The 18,693-nt window shown below is 43.1% G+C and overlaps 1 protein-coding gene across 2 annotated transcripts in view; it reads left to right on the top strand.

Annotated features, from left to right (window-relative positions):
* mycbpap (mycbp associated protein) overlaps positions 1–18,693 on the top strand; it is a 99,856-nt gene that overhangs the window by 11,527 nt on the left and 69,636 nt on the right. For both annotated transcript variants that reach the window (XR_013580556.1, XM_078570594.1), the window contains exons 3-5: positions 5,729–5,876; positions 13,856–13,962; positions 14,600–14,774. Coding sequence is in view for 1 of the 2 variants with exons in the window: in XM_078570594.1 (XP_078426720.1) it covers positions 5,729–5,876; positions 13,856–13,962; positions 14,600–14,774 (430 nt within the window). In the remaining variant the exon portion in view is untranslated. The remainder of the gene's footprint in view (positions 1–5,728; positions 5,877–13,855; positions 13,963–14,599; positions 14,775–18,693) is intronic.

The following is an 18,693-nucleotide window of genomic DNA, read 5'->3' as shown; positions in this document are numbered from 1 at the left end:
TAGAATAAATGTTTTACATTCTCAACTGCTTAATCTTTAGCTCTCCATTCACTGCAACATTTCAGCAGCTACCAATCTCCTTGATAATACCTTCACCTCCATCTTTAATGCCCTTGTCCCCATTAAAACCATTACTCTTTCTCACCCTGGTTGTTCCCTGACATGGCCCTCATCACTGCTCCCTGAGCTCCTAGAGCACAAACTTGAATATCTATGGCAGATTACTGACTTAACCATTCAACTGCAGTTCTGGCTGGACAATGTAAAGTACTATTGAATTCCACTATCCTCTGCCAAAACAGCTCACTATTCCAGATGATTATAGAATGCAAAGATGACCCATGGCTTCTGTTCTCCACCATAAGTCACCTTCTTAAACCCCTCCTACCTGTCTTTTCCACCCTCACCTCCAACAACGAGTTCAAGGATCTTGTGGACTTCTTTGTAACAAAGATTTAGACCATTCAGCTGCCTCTGCTCCTTCTCTCCCATGCCCAGGATACCCAGCAAAATTTCCACTGAGCCCTCCCCTGCCCTCTGCCTGAACTCATATTTTTCTTTAGTACCTTTCTTGCTTTTCCACATCCCCTCTCCGAGCTCATCTTGTCCAGAAGACCCACCCCCTGTTCCCTAGGTGCTATTCCCACTAAACAGCTGATCCATCAGATGATCCAACTCCCTTTCCTGACCCATATGTTAGCTGATATTGTTAATAGTTTCCTTTCCTCAAGTACTGTTTTCGTCTCCTTCAAATTTCATCATCACACGTCTCCTCAAATAACTCACCCTTTACCCCTCCGCCCCATCTGCAACCTCTCTCTCCTTTTCAAGATCCATGAACATGCTGTCAGCACCCAGATCTGTTCCCGGCCTTCACATCTTTCCCAGTACTCCATGGTTTAATCCTTCCAATCAGGTTTCTGCTCCTGTCACAGTATCAAAAAGGTCCTTACCAAAGTCACAAATGACACCCTGTGTGAATGTGACAAAAATACATTTTCCCTTCTCAACCCGTTTGCAGCCTTTGACAAGGTTGCCCACAGCATCCTTCTCCAACACCTGTACTCTAACATCCAGCCTGTAGGACTGCACTCACCTGGTTCCATTCTTATCTATACCATTGCAGCCAGAGAATCCCTTGCAAAGCTTCTCTTCCTCATCCTGCACTGTTATCTCTGGTTTCCTCCAGCAATCTCTCCTTGTTCCCCTCCTGTTTCTCATCTACATGTTAATTGTATAATTTAAAGTTAAGTATATATAGGGGAGAGCACTAATTAGATGATCACTTGAGCACATAGAAAGAGACACTTATTGACAATGGTGTGGGAGTAGAGTTAAGAGCTATACACTTGTAAAGTTTCACTCTGAGAATAAATCTAAAATTGAGGAAAGATTGGCTTCTGGTCTCCTACTTCAACTGGCTGTCCGGAGTTTAACAGTGCATGCTGCCCCTCGGCTACACCCATTCAAATGCAACCCAGCTGTACCTCACCATGACCGCAATGCACCCCTCCCCTCCGCTCTCTCTGATTGTCACAATATTTGTTCAACATCCAGAGCTGGATGAGCAGAAATTTCCTCCTAAATTTTGGGAAGATGGAAAGGTGATCTGAATTTTATGGGGCCCTTGAGAATGGGAAGGGAGGCAGTGAGCCCGAGGACTTGTGAAGGGACCTGCTGGACTGGAACCATTCTACCTGAGGGTCGGAAAGTTCCGAGGCGGCATTGCTGCTGTAACACTGCGGGAAGGCAATCAAGCTTATCAAACAGGTACTTTAAACTCATTTATGTACAGCAGTCAGCAATTTTATGCAGAATTTGGGATTTAACAAGTGGTGCATGGGGATTATGGGCCATCAAATCCCTGACTGGTTAAAGTTGGAGGCACTAAGGCAAGGCCTCAATTCGATGTCTGGAAGTCAGCCACAGTGAGATTGTGGGTTTCTTCATTCATCTTTGTCCTTACGCGGAAAAAAAGGGGAGAAAAGGGCATTGCCTGACTGTGGTGGCAGGCTTCGAAGAGGAGGACATTAGTCTGCTGGTGGACTCTCAGGACTCCCTTTTGGAGAAGAAGCAGTGCGGAGGGATGGAGGACCAGACACTGGAGACCCCACTGCAGCAGCAGCAAGAGGGCCAGCCTCTGGCAGTGCAAGCCACAGAAGGACATACAGGGCAGCAGGTGGCCATGCCAAGCAGGGCCTATCCATGGCCAAGAGTGTACTGGACTCACCTCAAGTACCTGCAGATGTCCAAGCGTCCGATTTCAGTGGATTCTTGGAAAATTTGAGTTCCACAGTTATGCCATGGGCATTGGGTGTTTGTCGAGGCTCATGGATCACAGCTCATTCTGCAGCATTGTGCATAAGGGTTCAGAGTTAGGCCTTCACATCTCCTCCCATCTATGCCTGCTGTGGATCTCCATTTGTCCAGTGGTGGACACATGAGCTCAAAGCCTCCTTACTCTCTTAGGTTGCTAGTCCAGTCTCGCCATCCACGATTGCCCAACCGCCCTGCAGCCCAGACAGTTCCAGGGCTTCCTCCTCTACCTGCATCAGTGACCTGATATCAGAGACGCCTGCACTGGTCTTGGACCTCTCTTTATTGTTGTGGGCCTGTTTCTCCTGCAGACAGAAGGAAGGACATTGTGAATTTCCACACAAAGACTACAACAGCACATAGATTGGTGGCACCCCTTGACTCCCAAATCCCTCCTCCAAACATCTGCTCATGAAGGATGTGAAGGAGGTTAGCAAAGATACATCTCAGTTGTCCAGATGCAGCCATGCATCACACTGCAGCTGGTGCTGCACTTCCTCTGCCAGCACCTGGTCGCTCATTCCCTCCCCATGTGGCATCCCATCCTGTGTTTTCACATGCAAGCCCCAACAAAGAGAGTGGGATATAGCACTTGCCCTGGAGGACTGGAGGAGATCATTTACACGTTTGTAGCACTGCACCCAAAATTGGGGATTGACTCCTCTGCTGCTGACCACCGCTGCTATCTCCGTCCCGGCTTCCTTGGTCAGGCAGGAGGGTCTCCTATTGCTGTCCCTTGGGAAGAGAAGCTCCCACCTTTCCCTTGCAGGCTGGAGAAAAACCTGCAGGGAGACATCACTGGGGTGGGGTCACCCAGTGTCGTCCCTCCTTACCCTCCTGATCATCTATATGACTGCCCGGTTGAACTGCAACCCTTGCATTGGATTCAGATCTGGTCAGCCACAGAGGCTGCTGAATTGAACACTGGTCAGCCCTTGGGTTTCCTGGATTTAGCACTAGTCAGGACTGAATGAAGGTCTGGCAGACCTTTAAAAAAGGTGCCAGCACCTGACTCCACATCAGGTGATACTGAGATCGAAGCCTCATGGACAGGCCCCATGCCTCCAGGTCATTAATTGACTGGCTGCCACATGATTGCAGTCAGTCGGCTGTGTTTCTCCCATGTGAGGATGGCATCCACTTCTGGGGCTGCAGCCGAGACCAATGCCACACATACTTAGTTTGGCCCATTGTCTTTGGGCCTCCCCACAAACTTTGTCCCCTTAGCCATCTTTTTCCCTGGAAAATTTCTGAGGCTAAACCACAATATTTGCAACCTTGGTGGTGTTTTTGACCCTATGATGAGCTTCCAACTACATATCCATGTGATAGGTAAGACCACCTTTTTCCACCTCCTTAACATTGTCAGAATGACCCCCCACCCAGCCCATCTGCTGCTTTTCTCTTCCTCAGAACACGACTATTCCAACAACCCCTGACTCACCTCCCCCTTGCATCATCCATAAACTTATCTTCTTTCAAAACTCTGCTGCCCATGTCCCACTCACACCAAATCCTGTTCAGCCATCGCTCTGCACTCACTGAAGTCCCCCATTCAGTTTTGAAATTCTCATCTTGTTTTCAAAACCCTCCATGGCCCCACCTCTCCCTATCTCTGTAATCTCCTCCAACCCAAGAACCCACCGATATATCTGTGCCCCTTTAATTCTGCTCTCTTGAGTCTCCTGATTTTAATCACTGCTGGTGGCTGTGCCTTCGGCTGACTAGAGCCCAAGATCTGGGATAACCTCCGTTGAACTTTTGCTCTCTCTACCTCTCTCCTCCTTTAAGATGCTCCTTAAAACTACCCCTTTGACCAAGCTATCTCCCGATGTGGCTCGATGTCAAAGTTTGGTTGGATAACATTCCTGTGAAGCACCTTGGGATGTTTTACTACATGAATGGCTAGTTGTTATTATAAAGACAGAAAATGAGGAAACACTGAGCAAGTCTGGCAGCATTTGTGAAGAGAGAAACAGTTAAAAACATAGCAAAATTTACAGCACTGAATGAGGCCATTTGATCCATCATGTCCATGCTTACTGAAAAAGAGCTGTCCAGCCTCATTCCACTGTGGCCTAACTGATGTTTTAACAGTTCTGCACAGCCTCCCTGTTCTTATAGTTCAGGTCTCAGCCAATAAAGAAAAGCATCTCATATGCCTTCTTGATCACCTTCTCTGCCTATCTTGCTACTTTCAGGGATCTGTAGACATACACTCCAAGGCCTTCTACACTGCTCAGTATCCTACCATTTATTTTGTATTCCTTGCCTTGTTAGTCCTCTCCAAATGCATTACCTCGCACTTCTCTGGATTGAATTCCACCTAGTATTTTTCTGCCCTCCTGACCAGTCCATTGATATCTTGCTGCATATTCTCATTGGCTGCAGCACCATTGGCAAGCCCATACTTTCAGCTGGTCTGGGCCCGAGATTCTGGAATTCCCTCCCTGACCTCTCCAGCTCTCTGCTTTTCTCCCCTCTTTTAAGATGTGCCTTAAAACCTACATCTGATCTCTTTTGGTCACCTTATGTGGTTCAGTGTCAAATTATATTTGATAACATCTTGAAATGTTTTACTACATTTAAGATGCTATAAAAATACAAGTTGTTGTTGTTTTCACACACAGGGTTATTAAAACTTGAAATGCTAGGAATAAGATTGACTTTCTGTTCGCTTTGGACCTAGATATTTTGTTTTATTGGGTGGTTAATGAGGCAGAGACTATTATATAAATAGCAGAAACCCACAAAACATTTGCAGTGCATTAGTATCTTTTTTGCAACAATACTTTCTTCAATCCCCATCCTTCCTATGCCATCTCTCTCACGCCATACCCATCCCATTCCTTTCATCCTTCTCACCCTATGCCCATCCTGTCATTTCTTTCTATCTCATCCCTTACCCTATTCCATACCTCCCATGCCGTTCCAGCCCCCATTTCATTCCCCACCCGCCATGCCTTTCCTCCCTCTCATGCCATTTACCCCCATCCCACTCCCATGTCATAACCCTCCCCCCCATCCCATGCTGTCCTCAGGCAGGTAAGTAGAGAGAGACAAAATCAGCCAGAGCATCCACACCTCATAACTAGCAAGAGAGCCTGGCTAAAAAGTGCAACTGTGTCCCATCCATAATGAATAGGACAGAACTGAGGCAAACAGCTTGTTAACACTATTGGTTCAGATTGATATATGAAGAAACCTACTTGGGTTAGCTGTGGGGATTGGGCAGTTATGGTACAAAACTGAAGAAGGTGAAGGAGAGAGTAGTGAAAAAAAAACACCATACCTGTTAAGTTGAAGTTAGCAAAAGACTGAATTGCCAGCCCATAAAAGATGGAAATCCATCCAGTTGACTAACTGCAGCAGTCAATTAATTAAATTTGTTTCCTCTTTGTGTCCCTGGTAGCTTCATGCTTCCCGGATGCCTTTAAAGGTAACTCCTGTCACTAGTAGAATGGTGATTCGAAAGCCAAAAAAGAAAGAAGTGATAGTGAAAAGGCTTATAGCTAAACCTGCTCCACCTGTGGATGAACTGAAAACTGTGGACTATTCAGGTTAGTAATCATTCATAAAACTGCACAAAGTAAGATCTCCTGCTCTTTCTCGATAGGATCCCTACTCCTTATTCAAAGACATTGTAATGGTGAATTGATTTAGTTTGTTAGAGGTGATATCTGGTGTGTATGTTACTGTATGTATCTGTTTGGGGGGGGTGGCGGGGGAGCGGGGAGTGTGTGTTTATCTGTTTGCATGTGTGTGTGTATCTGTATGTGGGGAGTGTATACATCTGTGCATGTGGGGAGTATGTATCTATGTCTGGCAAATGAGTGTATTTGTACGTGTGTGTATCTGTTTGAGTGTGGGGGAGGGTGTGTATATCTGTACGTGTGGGGAGAGTGTGTATATTATTGTTTGTGAGGGGAGTGTAGGGTCCAAATTAAAATGCAGTACCTCAAAGGTAATCATCTGTGGATTGTTGCCTGAGCCACATGCTAATTGGCAGAGTCAAGCAAATTAGAGAATGAAACATGTGGCTCAAAAAGCAGTGTAGGGAAAAGGCATTTCAATTCATGGGGCACCATGTACCAGTACTCAGGGAAGAGGGAGCTGTTCCTTTGGATTGGGCTCCACCTTAACCGGGCAGTGACCAGTGCCCTGACAAATCAGTATAACTAAGTATAACTATAATTTAAACTAAATTGGGGGCAGGCAGAGGCTCCGGATGAAGGGAGATTTAGAAATCCAAAGAGAAAAGTTGAGACAATAGAACAATGCAGCAAGGTGAGTAAAGACAAGAATAATGTAGAGGAAGGAACAGAGGGTTTAACGGTAATAGTGCATCAGTAAATAAGGTCCAAGCAGAAAATTGCAGTAATAAATTAAAATTAAAGACTCTTTATCTGGATGCAGGAAGCATCCACAATGGGATGGATGAACTAATGGCACAAGTAGAGATAAATGGTTTAAATATAATCACTATTACAAATACATGGTTACAAGATGACTAAGGCTGGGAAATAATAAATACACATTTCAAAAAGACAGGCAGAATGGAAAAGGAGGAGGGATTGCCCTGAAAGTAAGGAATGACATAAGGACAGTAATAATGAAGGATCTTGTCTCAGAAGATTAGGAAATAGAATAAGTTTGGGTGCAGATTAGGAATAGCAAGGGTTAGAAAATGCTGCTGGGAGTAGTTTATAGGCCCCCTAACAGTAGTTATACCATTGGACAGAGCATTAAACAAGAAATTATTGGAGCTTGTAACAAAGGCGATGTAATAATCCTGGGAGACTTTAACCTTCATATAGACTGAACCAATCAAATTTGCAAAGGTGATCTGGAAGATGAGTTGTAGAATGCTTTCATGACAGCTTTTTTGGTGGAACTAACGGTTGTTTGGGAAAATAGACTAAAAGGCATGGCAGTAAATAAACATTGGGAAACATTTAAAGAAACAATTCAAAATGTTCAATAAAATACATTTAATTGAAGAACAAAAACTCAGGAAGTAAGATACATCCGTGGCTTAATAAGGAGGTTAAGGATAGTATTAGATCAAAAAAAAGAGGCTTATATTGTTGCAAAGCATAGTAACAAGTCTGAGGATTGGGATGTTTTAGAAACCAGCAAAGGACCACCAAAAATTGGTAAACGGGGGGAAAAAATAGAATAAGAGTAAACTACCAGGAATATAAGAGATTGTAAAAGCTTTTACAGTTATATAAAAAGGAGAGTAGCCAAAATAAACTTCAGTCCCTTAGAGGCAGAGATAGGGGAAATTACCATGGGGAATGAGAAAATAAAAGAGACACTGAATAAGTATTTTGTATCTGTCTTCACAGTAGGGAGACACAGGTTACGTACCAGAAATGGAGAGTAACTCAGGGGCTAATAGTGAAGAACATAAGATAATTAGTATCAGCAGAGAAAAAGTACTGGAGAAACTTAAGGGACTAAAAGATGAGGAGAATGTTTTTTCTCTTAGGGCTAGTGAGCCCTGAAACTCTCTTCCTCAAAAGGCAGTGGAAGCAGAGTCTTTGAATATTTTTAAGGCAGAGCTAAATGGATTGTTGATAAGCGAGGGAATGAAGTGTTATCAGGCGTGGGTGGGAATGTGGAGTTGAGGTTACAATCAAATCAGCCAAGGTCTTATTGAATGGCTGAGCAGGCTCTAGGGGCCAAGTAGCCTACTCCTGCTCCTAATTCGTATGTAAAATCTGACAAATTTCCAAGATCTGATGGTCTACATCTAGGATTCTAGAAGAGATAACTGCAGAAATTATGGATGTGCTGGTTATGATTTTCCAAAACTCCCTAGATTTTATAACGGTCTGAGTAGATTGGAACTTAGCAAATGTAATACAGTTATTCTAGAAAGGAGGGAAAGAGAAATCAGGGAGCTACAGGCCAACTAGCCTGATGTCAGTCATCAGGAAAGTGCGTGAATCTATTATTAAGGAAGTCTTTGCAATGCATTAAAAAATTATAGTATGATCAGACAATATCAACATGGTTTTATGAAAGGGAAATTATGCTTGACAATTTTATTAGAGTTTTTTGATGATGTAACTAGTAGGGTAGTTAAAGGGAAACCGGTAATGTATATTTGGATTTTCAGAAGGCATTTGATAGGGGAATACAAAAAGGTTAATAAACAAGATATAGACTCATGGAGTTGGGTGATAGATTAGCATGGTTTGAGGATTGGTTAGTGGACAAGAAGTCACAGTGTGGGCCACAACATTGCATTTTTCTAGACACTTTTCTTGGACTCATCAAGCGACAAAGATAATGTCTGCGGTTTCCCTGGATGGCTGGAAACCACATTGGGTCTCTGGAAGGATGTCTTTGCTGATGGGTAGGAAGCAGTTCAGGAGGGTTGGATGAAAGTGTGCGTTTGTGATGGTGAACCCATGTTCGGTGCACTTGGTGAGGTGGCATTTGATTTCCCACTCTTCCTTTCCTGATGATGCCCTTCCAGACAGTGCAGTTGTGTCCAACTCTGACATTAAAATCTCCCAGAAGAATCAATTACTCTTATTTTGACAGAATCCAAATTGGTCCAGAGCAGCCAAATAAATACTGCAGTAACAAGAGCAGGTCAGAGGCTGGGAATGCTACGGCGAGTAACTCACTTCCTAACTCCCCAAAGATTGTAAACCATCTACAAGGCAGAAGTCAGGAGTGTGATGGAATACTCTCCACTTGCCTGGATGAGTGCAGCTCATCTGCACCCGAGAGTGCTGCTTTGTGTGCACAGAGTGTAAAGTGGGAGTTTAGTGAGTGAGGGAATTAGTGGAAGGAGGAGCTCCTTTCTTTTACCACCATTTTTAGCCTCCATTAGTAGATTTTTACTATGGTACAGGGGGAAAAAGCTGATTAGTGAGTAACTGATAGGTTATTCTATTTGTAATAAAAAGTTTATAAAGTTACATTATGGCAGGTCAGCTCGGCTGAGTGCAATGTACATCCTGCGGTATGTGGGAAGCCATGGATGCATCATGTGCATCAAATTGGCTGAGTTGGATTGGGAAAATACATTAAAAGGTATGACGGTGCAAAGGCAAAGGATAGTCTTTAAATAATTATTGCATAGTTTACAGCAATGAAACATTCCTCCAAGGCACAAAAAATCAAAAAGAAAAGTCAGTCAACCGTGGCTAACAAGGAAGTTAAGGATTGTATGAGATTAAAAGAAAAGGCCGATAAAGTTGCCAGGAATGGTAGTAAAACTGAGGATTGGGAGGTTTTTAGAATACAGCAAAGGAGGACCAAGAAACTGATGAAGAAAGGGAGAATAGGATATGAATGTAAAGTAGCAAAAAACATAAAAAACGGGCTGTAAAAGGTTCTGTAGGTACATAAAAAGGAAACATTTGGCTAAGACAAATGTGGGTCCATTACAGAGAGAGTCTGGGGAATTTATAATGGGGAATAGAGAAATGGCAGAGATGCTAAATGATTATTTTGTCTGTCTTCACTGAGGAAGATACAAGAAATCTCCCAGAATTAGAGATCCAAGGGACTAGGAAGAATGAGGAATTGAAGGATATTAGTATTAGTAAGAATATTGTATTGGAGAAATGAATGGAACTGAAGGCTGATAAGTCCCCAGGACCTAATATTCTACACCCCAGAGTGTTGAAAGAGCTAACTGTGAAGATAGTGGCTCTGTTGGTGATTATCTTCCAAAATTCTGTAGATTCTGGAATGGCTCCTACAGATTGGAAGGTGGCAAATGTCACCCCACTATTTAAGAAGGGAGGGAGAGAGAAAACGGGGAACCACAGACCTGTTAGCCTTACATCAATAGGAGGGAAAATGATAGAATCTATTATAAAGGATGTGATAAATGGACACTTGAATAATAATGATCTGATTGGGTATAGTCAACATGGATTTATGAATGGGAAATCATGTTTGATGAACCTGTTGGAGATTTTTGAGGATGTCACTAACACAATTGATAAGGGGGAGTCGGTGGATGTAGTATACTTGGATTTTCAGAAGGCTTTTGATAAAATCCCCCACAGGAGGTTGGTTAGCAAAATTAAAGCATATAGGATAGGAGGTAATGTACTGGCGTGGATTAAGGATTGGCTAACAGGCAGAAAACAGAGAGTAGGAATAAATGGGTCATTCTCGCGTTGGCAGACTGTGACTAGTGGGGTACCATAGGGATCAGTACTCGGGTCCCCAGCTGTTCACAATATATATCAATGATTTGGATGTGGGGACCAAATATAATATTTCCAAGTTCATGGATGACACAAAGTTGGCGGGAATGTGTGTTGTGAGGAAAATGTAAAGCAGCTTCAGGAGGATTTGGACAGACTTAGTGAGAGGGCGGATGGAAAATAATGTGGAAAAATGTGGAGTTGTCTACTTTGGTAGAAGGAACAGATGTGCAGATTATTTCTTAAATGAAAAGGGATTAGAAAAGTGTAGGTGTACAAAGGGACCTAGATGTCTTTGTCCATAAGTCACTGAAGGCTAACATGCAGGTGCAGCAGGCAATTAGGAAGACTAATAGAATGTTGGCCTTTATCACAAGAGGGTTTGAGTACAGGAGCAGCGAAGTCTTGCTTCAATTGTATAGACGCTTGGTTAGATCACACCTGGAGTACTGTGTGCAGTTTTGGTCCCCTTACCTCAGAAAGGATAATATTGCCATAGAGGGATTGCAACGAAGGTTCACCAGACTTGTTCCTGGGATGGCGGGACTGTCCTATGAAGAGAGATTGGGGAAACTGGGCCTGTATTCTCTAGAGTTGCGAAGAATGAGAGATGATATAATTGAAACCTACAAAATACTTAAAGGGATAGACAGGGTAGATGCGGGTAAGATGTTTCCCTGGTTGGGGAGTCTAGAACCAGGAAACACAATTTAAAAATAAGGGGGAAGCCACTTAGGACCGAGATGAGGAGAATTTTTTTTTACTCAGAGTTGTGAACCTTTGGAATTCTCTATCCCAGAGGGCCATGGAAGCTGAGTCATTGAGAGTGTTTAAAGTACAGATTGACAGATTTCTAAATAACAATGATGTATACAGATATGGGGATAGTGCATTTAAGTGGATGATCAGCCATGATTGTATTGAATGATGGAGCAGCCTCGACAGGTTGAATGGCCTACTCTGCTCTAATTTCCTATGTTCCAACAACGCTCAAGAAGCTTGACACCATCCAGGACAAAGCAAGCCCACCTGATTGGCACCACCTTCAACATTCACTCCTTCCACCACCGATGCACAGTGGCGGCAGTGTGTACCAACTACAAGATGCACTACAGCAACTCACCATGGCTTCTTCGACAGCACCTTCCAAACCCACGACTTCTACTACCTGGAAGGACAAGGGCAGGAAATGCATGGGAACACCACCACCTGCAAGTTCCCCTTCAAGCCACACACCATCCTGACTTGGAAATATATCACCGTTCCTTCACTGTCACTGGGTCAAAACCCTGGAACTCCCTCCCTAACAGTACTGTGGGTGTACCTACACCACATGGACTGGAGAAGTTCAAGAAGACAGATCACCATCACCTTCTCAAGGGTAACTAGGGATGGGCAATAAATGCTGACCTTGCCAGTGGTGCACGCATCCTGTGAACGAATAAAAACAATACTAGCACTGAGAAATGAAACACTTTCCATATAAGGTAACCAGGTTCTTTCATTTTTATTCTTTACCTCCCAGGCACTTTATCAACTTAAGCAGTGACTGTAGTGGAAGTGCAGAAATTGTCCAGATCACTCCCCTGCCCTGGAGCTTTAGGTAGCCCACCTGCCAGGATTGAGCAGACAGCAGGGGAACCTAGCAAAAGTCAGCAAAGTCCCTCTCATGTATGTCGAGTCCCAATGACAAATTGAGACCTGGTTGCAATTTGTACTTGGCGGCCTGAGCAGGGAGTAATAGTGAACTTTCCATCAATCCAATTCAGTGAACAAGCCAATGAGACAAAGGTAAAAACAGATACAATTTCAAAAGCAAAATACAGCAGATACTGGAAATTGAAAGTAAAAACAGAAAATGCTGGAAATAAGCAGCAACGGCAGCAAGAGAAACAGTTAATGTTTCAGGCCATTGACGTTTCATCCAAACTGAGAAAATTTAGAAATTTAATAGTTGGAGGGACAAAGAGAAACATTAAAGGTCTGTGATAGGCTGGAAGACAGGAGCATTTAAATGAAAAAAAAATTGGTGGTGGGTGGCCAAAGGGAGTGGGAATGGAACAAGTACAGAAACAAAAGCTGAGTCTGCAGGAAGTGTGAATGGCAGAATGTTGAATAACTGCCATCTGAAAGCAATAAAAAGGCAAGAACAAGATTAAACCTGAAACTTGCAAAGAAGAAGAAAACAAAATGGGGCCGGAGGTTACGGTCTGAAATTGTTGAATTCAATGTTGTGCCCAGTCAAAAGATGAGGCTCCATTTCTCAAACTTATGTTGAGCTTTGTTGGAACACTGCAGCATGCTGAACTCAGAAAGAGCAGAGTGCGAGCCAGGTAGGGAATTAAAATGACGGACTGGAAGCTTAGAGTCACGCTTGCGGACTGAACTGAGATGTTCCACAAAGCGGTCACCCAACCTGTGTTTGGTCTCCCCAGTGTAGACCACACCGCATTGAAAGAAGCGAATACAGTATACTAAATTGAAAGAAGTACACTTTTTTTTAAAATGGTATACTTTCATTGTGGGACTTGGAGGAGGAGATTAATTGGTCATGTATCTCATTGTGTCTGTGGGACCTACTGGTTCAGAAATTGGCTGCTACCCTTTGCCAAATTACACCAGAGACTACACTTCAAAAAGGTAATAGATTTGCTGTGAAGTGCTTTGCAAAGCTTGAGAACATGGAAAGTGCTGAACAATTATATTTCTTATTTCTTTCTTCTCACAAATGACCCAACCATGCAACATCTTTAACAACACAAGTTAATGACTGTCTGTTTGTCACTCCCCATCTCCAGCGAGTGGCAGGCTGATGACCCACTCCTGGGCCTTTGCATGTGCCACTCTGAAACCAGCAAGGTTATTGACTGCCATCTGGAAAGACCCAGCTTCAGTTTCCTACCTGAGCTCATTCTGCCAGTTTGGGGCACCCCAGGGCTAGGCCACGGAAGATTATCCAGGCCTGAACTCCTGATTCTTGTCCACTGAGTGCTGCAGGGTGTCAGGTCAGGATACGATTGGGTGGGGCTGTGAAGCTTCATGTGGGTGAACCGTTTGTCAAAATTCACTGTTAGCACACATATAATTCTTGATGCTGATGGAAAAGTATTCCAACGTGGAAAAAAATTGGCAAGCAAATAAAAGTAACAGAGCTTGTTTAGCCCTCTTATTTCCCTTGTAGGAAAGTAGCCCTTTACACAATGTCTGGCAATGTGATGGTGAATGGTACCTCAGGGTGTGAGCATATTAAATACTGTACAATTTACATTGGACTCCAGAGCTTTCCTCCAGATAATAACTACCAACACTCAACTGTTAGTAGTGACGTTTGTAACCATGTCTTAACCCTACAGGTCCTGGGGGCCCTCGCTTCGACACAAAGGGGAGAGTTCTGCCCCACAGCATCCTTGGAAGCTTGGCAGATTTTAAGCAGGAATTACTTGCAAATGGACTTTCTGAGGTAGAGTACAAGCATATAATAAACCTCCTGATATCAGCTGAGACATGGAGGACAGAATAGGAAATGTGGAATATTGTTTATATTCCCCAAATTGGCTCATTTGATAGATCTCGAGGCCCCTGATGAGTGAGGCAGTTCTAAAAGTTAGGCATAAACTTCAACTCCATGCCTCCCCAATTACTTGCTGTACCTGCAATCTTTTTGTTATTCACCCAGAACCCTCTGTACCCTGCATTATTAAAGCACAAGAATGGACACATTTCCAATTGAAGCAATTTGTATTCGCATTAAGTACCCCTGAGTCAGGTATGGCACAGTTTAGACACTGAGTGAAGCACCCACTGCACTGTCCCCAAACACTCTCAGGGCAGGTACAGGACAGGCTAAACACAGAATAAAGCTCCCTCTACACAGTCGCATCAAACACTCACAGGACAGGTACAGCATGGTTAAATACAGAATAAAGTTCCCTCTACACTGCCCATCAAATACTCCCAGGGCAGACATTAGACAGGTCAGATGCAAAGTAAAACTCCATGTACCTTGTCAAAACAATATGCCTGTACGACAACCAGGTTTTATCGCCCATCCCTAATTGCCTGTATCCACTTAACTTACTATTTCCTATGTTATTCAGATGGCCAATGCAATATTCGAACACCATCCTACTGAAGCCAGGACCCAGGAGTTGCAGGTATATGAAAAAAAGCCCGAAGGCATTATTTATGCCAAATCACAAAATCAGGATCATGCCTTGGTGAACTGGCAGTGGCACATGGCAGAGAGGAAGAGAGCACAGCAACTGATCTCAAGTGAGTGGGACTTAATAAAGCTAATTACAGAGATCGATGTCCTGCTTTACAAGCTAAGAAATACACATTTTCAACCTTTTCTCTGCACCCTCTCCAAGGCCTTGACATCTGCTGCCCAGAATTGTACGCAATACTCTGGCTGAGCCCTAATAAGTAATTTGTTATGATATAGCATGACTTCCTTGTTTTGTATTCAGTGCCCCTATTTGCGAAGCCAAGTAATCCCATATATTTTCTTAACCACCTTAACAACTTACCCTAACACCTTAAAAGATTTGTGAATATGCAGCCCTTTGCTGATCATCACTACCCTCTACCTCCTATGTTTTAGCCAATTTCATACCCAAATTATCGTTGTTCATTTAATCCCACGTGCTCCTATTTCCCAAATAAATCCGTTATGTGATACTTTACCAAATGCCTTTTGAAAATCCATGTACACAACATCTACTGCACTACCTTCATCAACCCAATCTGTTACTTCAACTCAGTCAGGTTATTCAGGCATGATTTGCTGAAATCTGTGCTGCCTATCCCTTATTAACCTATGCTTCCCCAAGTGAAGATCATTTTGTTCTTGACAGTGACCTCTAGTAATTTTTCCACTAATGATGTTTGGTTGCTGACCTGTAGTTCCTGGGTTTATCCCTGTCCCTTTTTTGAATAGGTTTGTAATGTTTGAAATCCTCCAGTCTCTGAGACCAGTTATGAAATTGATTCAGTAACACTTGTAATTTGTGTCAGAATAATTTTGTGGGTTGTCATAAAATTGGTCCATTAATGTCCTTTGATGAAGTGAACCTGTCACTCTGAGCTGTCTGGACTGGACGTGATTCTTAATATCCTCTGAAGTTGTAAAAACTAAAGATCAGAAGTGAGTTGTGACACTTACTACCACCTCAGCAGCTGCATAAGCCCATGGGAAATAAATCTCAAGCATTGATTATGATCCATCCAAGGATTCTTGAGGAAATAAAGGAGAAAATTGCAGGAACTCTGGCACTGAGTGAATATTGGAGAGGTACCAAGGAGCTGGAGAATTCAGATGTTACTCCTATTTTTCTTAAAAGATAGAAGAAGTGTTCCAGTGAGTTTGACATTTATTTTGGGAAAAGTTATGGGAACAGTCATTAAAGATAAGATGTGGATATAAATTAAGTTCTAAAAATTAATCGATATGGGTTCACGAAAAGGAGGTCTTGTCAATCTAACCTACTGGTTTTCTTTGAGGTTATGTCAAAGGAGTTTGATAAGAATGACAACAACAATTTGTAATCATATAGCACCATTAATGGAGGAAATGATCCAAAGCATTTCATAGAGGTGTGATCAGCCAAAAATTGATGCCAAGTCAAAGAAGATGTTAGGAGGGTGACTAAAAGTTTGGTCAAAGTTTAAAGAGAGTCATAAAGGAGGAGAGTGCAATGGAGAGGTTTAGGCAAAGGAAACGTCCGGGGCCACATCAGTAGGAAGAAGCACTGAGGGTGGCAAGGGCACAGAATGTAGTCTGGGTGGGGGACTTCAAGGACAATCACCAGAAGTGGTTTGATAGCACCACTACTGACCAGGCTGACCGAGTTGTAAAGGACATAACTATTAGACTGGGTCTGCAGCAGGAGGCGAGAATGGCCAGCTTGAGGTTTGTTAGTGCCCCAAGAAAATTGAATTTCAACGTCCTGAAGACTTTTTGCCATTTTCATAGTTACAAAAAAGCTACATATATAGCAATAAATGATTTATTACAGATAAATTTTTTAAAATGCAACAGACATTCAAATATGTACGTTATCCTTACTGAAACTTTAAGATCTTTACAATTTAAAAAAATTTTTTCCTGATAAACTCGAAGAAAGGAAAAAGAGAACTTAAGTTATTGCCTTGTACAAGCTTGATCATTTTTTTACAGGCATTTCTGAACTGGCAAAAACAGGAGAGAAAAACAATGAAAATGCTACCCACAGCAGAGCATTTTTTCAGCCAGTTTTACTGTGCAATAAAGGATAGGCATTTACTATTTGTAAGAATAGAATCCTTGTATAGTAAAGAAAAAAATGGTGGTTTATCATAAAATATAGATTGTGAAAATAGCTACCTGGCCTGCATAACCACTAACACCACTAGCTTTAGCATTTTGTGGCCAGCAGCAACAATACTAACTATATACAAATTCCTCTTACCTTATATAAATATTGTAGATAATTGTTCTTCACAAGCACCAGATGTGCTGTTGGTGGTGGTTAGAGAGGTGGAACAGCAGGCAGTCAGCAAAACTGTGAATGTGCCTGCCGCCAGCCAGCCGAACGTTGTTGTGTTACATACTGGCAGTCACCTACAACTGAGTTGCATGGGGACAGCTCGCACTTCCCCACACTCACCTACACCAAGTCACATGACAGGTTAAGGTGACCTTAAGTGTATTATTGGCAAATATGAAGTTAAGTAATACTAATTAAGATTGTAATGCAGTATCATGTACCTTAAATAATTCCATTTTACATTTATTCATTTTTTTAAATTCATTTTTTGTTCCTCTTTTTCCATTTTTTGGCACCCCTCAGCACATTGCGTCCCGGGCGAGCACCCTATTAGTCAGGCCTTGAGCCAGCCATGGTGATGAGGGAACCGACAAGCGGGAAAAACATATTTGACCTCGTCCTCACCAATCTGCCAGTTGCAGGTGCACCTGTCCATGACAGTATTGGTAGGAGTGACCACGGCATAGTCCTTGTGGAGACAAAGTTCTGTCTTCATTTTGAAGATACCCTCCATCATGTTGTGTGGCACTATGCTAAATAGGATAGATTTTGACCAGATCTGGCAACTCAATTTGGACATCCATGAGGCACTGTGGGCCATCATCAGCAGCAGAATGGTATTCAACCATATTCTGTAACCTCATGGAGTGGCATATCCCCCACTCTAGCATTACCATTAAACTGGGGGATCAACCCTGGCTAAATGAAGAGTACAGGAGGGCATGTCAGGAGCAGCACCAGACATATCTAAAACTGAGGTGTCAATCTGGTGAAGTTACAACACAGGACTACTTGTGCACCAAACAGCAGAAGCAGAATGCAACAGACAGAGCTAAGCGATCTCACAACCATCTGATCTGATCTAAGCTCTGCTATCCTACCTCATCCAGTTCTGAATCGTGGTGGACAATTAAACAATTAATCGGAGAAGGAGGTTCCACAAATATCCCCATCCTCAACGATGGGGGAGCCCAGCACATTAGTGTAAAAAACATAGCTGAAGCATTTGCAACAATCTTCAGCCAGAAGTGCCGAGTGGATGATCTATCATGGCCTCCCCCGGAGGTCCCCAGCTTCACAGATGCCAGTCTTCAGCCAATTTGATTCACTCCACGTGATATCAAGAAACAGCTGAAGGCACTAGAAACTGCAAAGGCTACGGGCCCTGACAATATTCCAGCAATAGTACTGCAGATTTGTGCTCCAGAACTAGCTGCACCCCTAGCCAAGCTGTTCCAGTACAGCTACAACACTGGCAACTACCGGCTATGTGGAAAATTGCCCAAGTATGTCCTGTCCACAAAGGCCACGGCAACAGCAACCTGGCCAATTACCACCCCATCAGTCTACTCTTGATCATCAGTAAAGTGATGGAAGGTGTCATCAACAGTGCTATCAAGCGGCACTTGCTTAGCAATAACCTGCTCACTGATGCCCAGTTTGGGTTCCGCCAGAACCACTCAGCCCCTGACCTCATTACAGCCTTGATCCAAACATGGACATAAGAGCCGAACTCAAGGGATGGGGTGAGAGTGATGGCCCTTGGCATCAAGACAGCATATGACTGAGTGTGGCACCAAGGAGCCTTAGCAAAACTGAGGTTAATGGGAATCAGTGAGAAAACTCTCCACTGATTGGAGTCATACCTAGCACAATTGAAGATG

The sequence above is a fragment of the Cetorhinus maximus genome, chromosome 24 (genome assembly GCF_964194155.1).
Source record: "Cetorhinus maximus chromosome 24, sCetMax3.hap1.1, whole genome shotgun sequence".
In the NCBI taxonomy this organism is placed as follows: Eukaryota; Metazoa; Chordata; class Chondrichthyes; order Lamniformes; family Cetorhinidae; genus Cetorhinus; species Cetorhinus maximus.
Note: the sequence above shows the minus strand (reverse complement) of the source record. Positions and strands in the feature narration are given on the sequence as shown.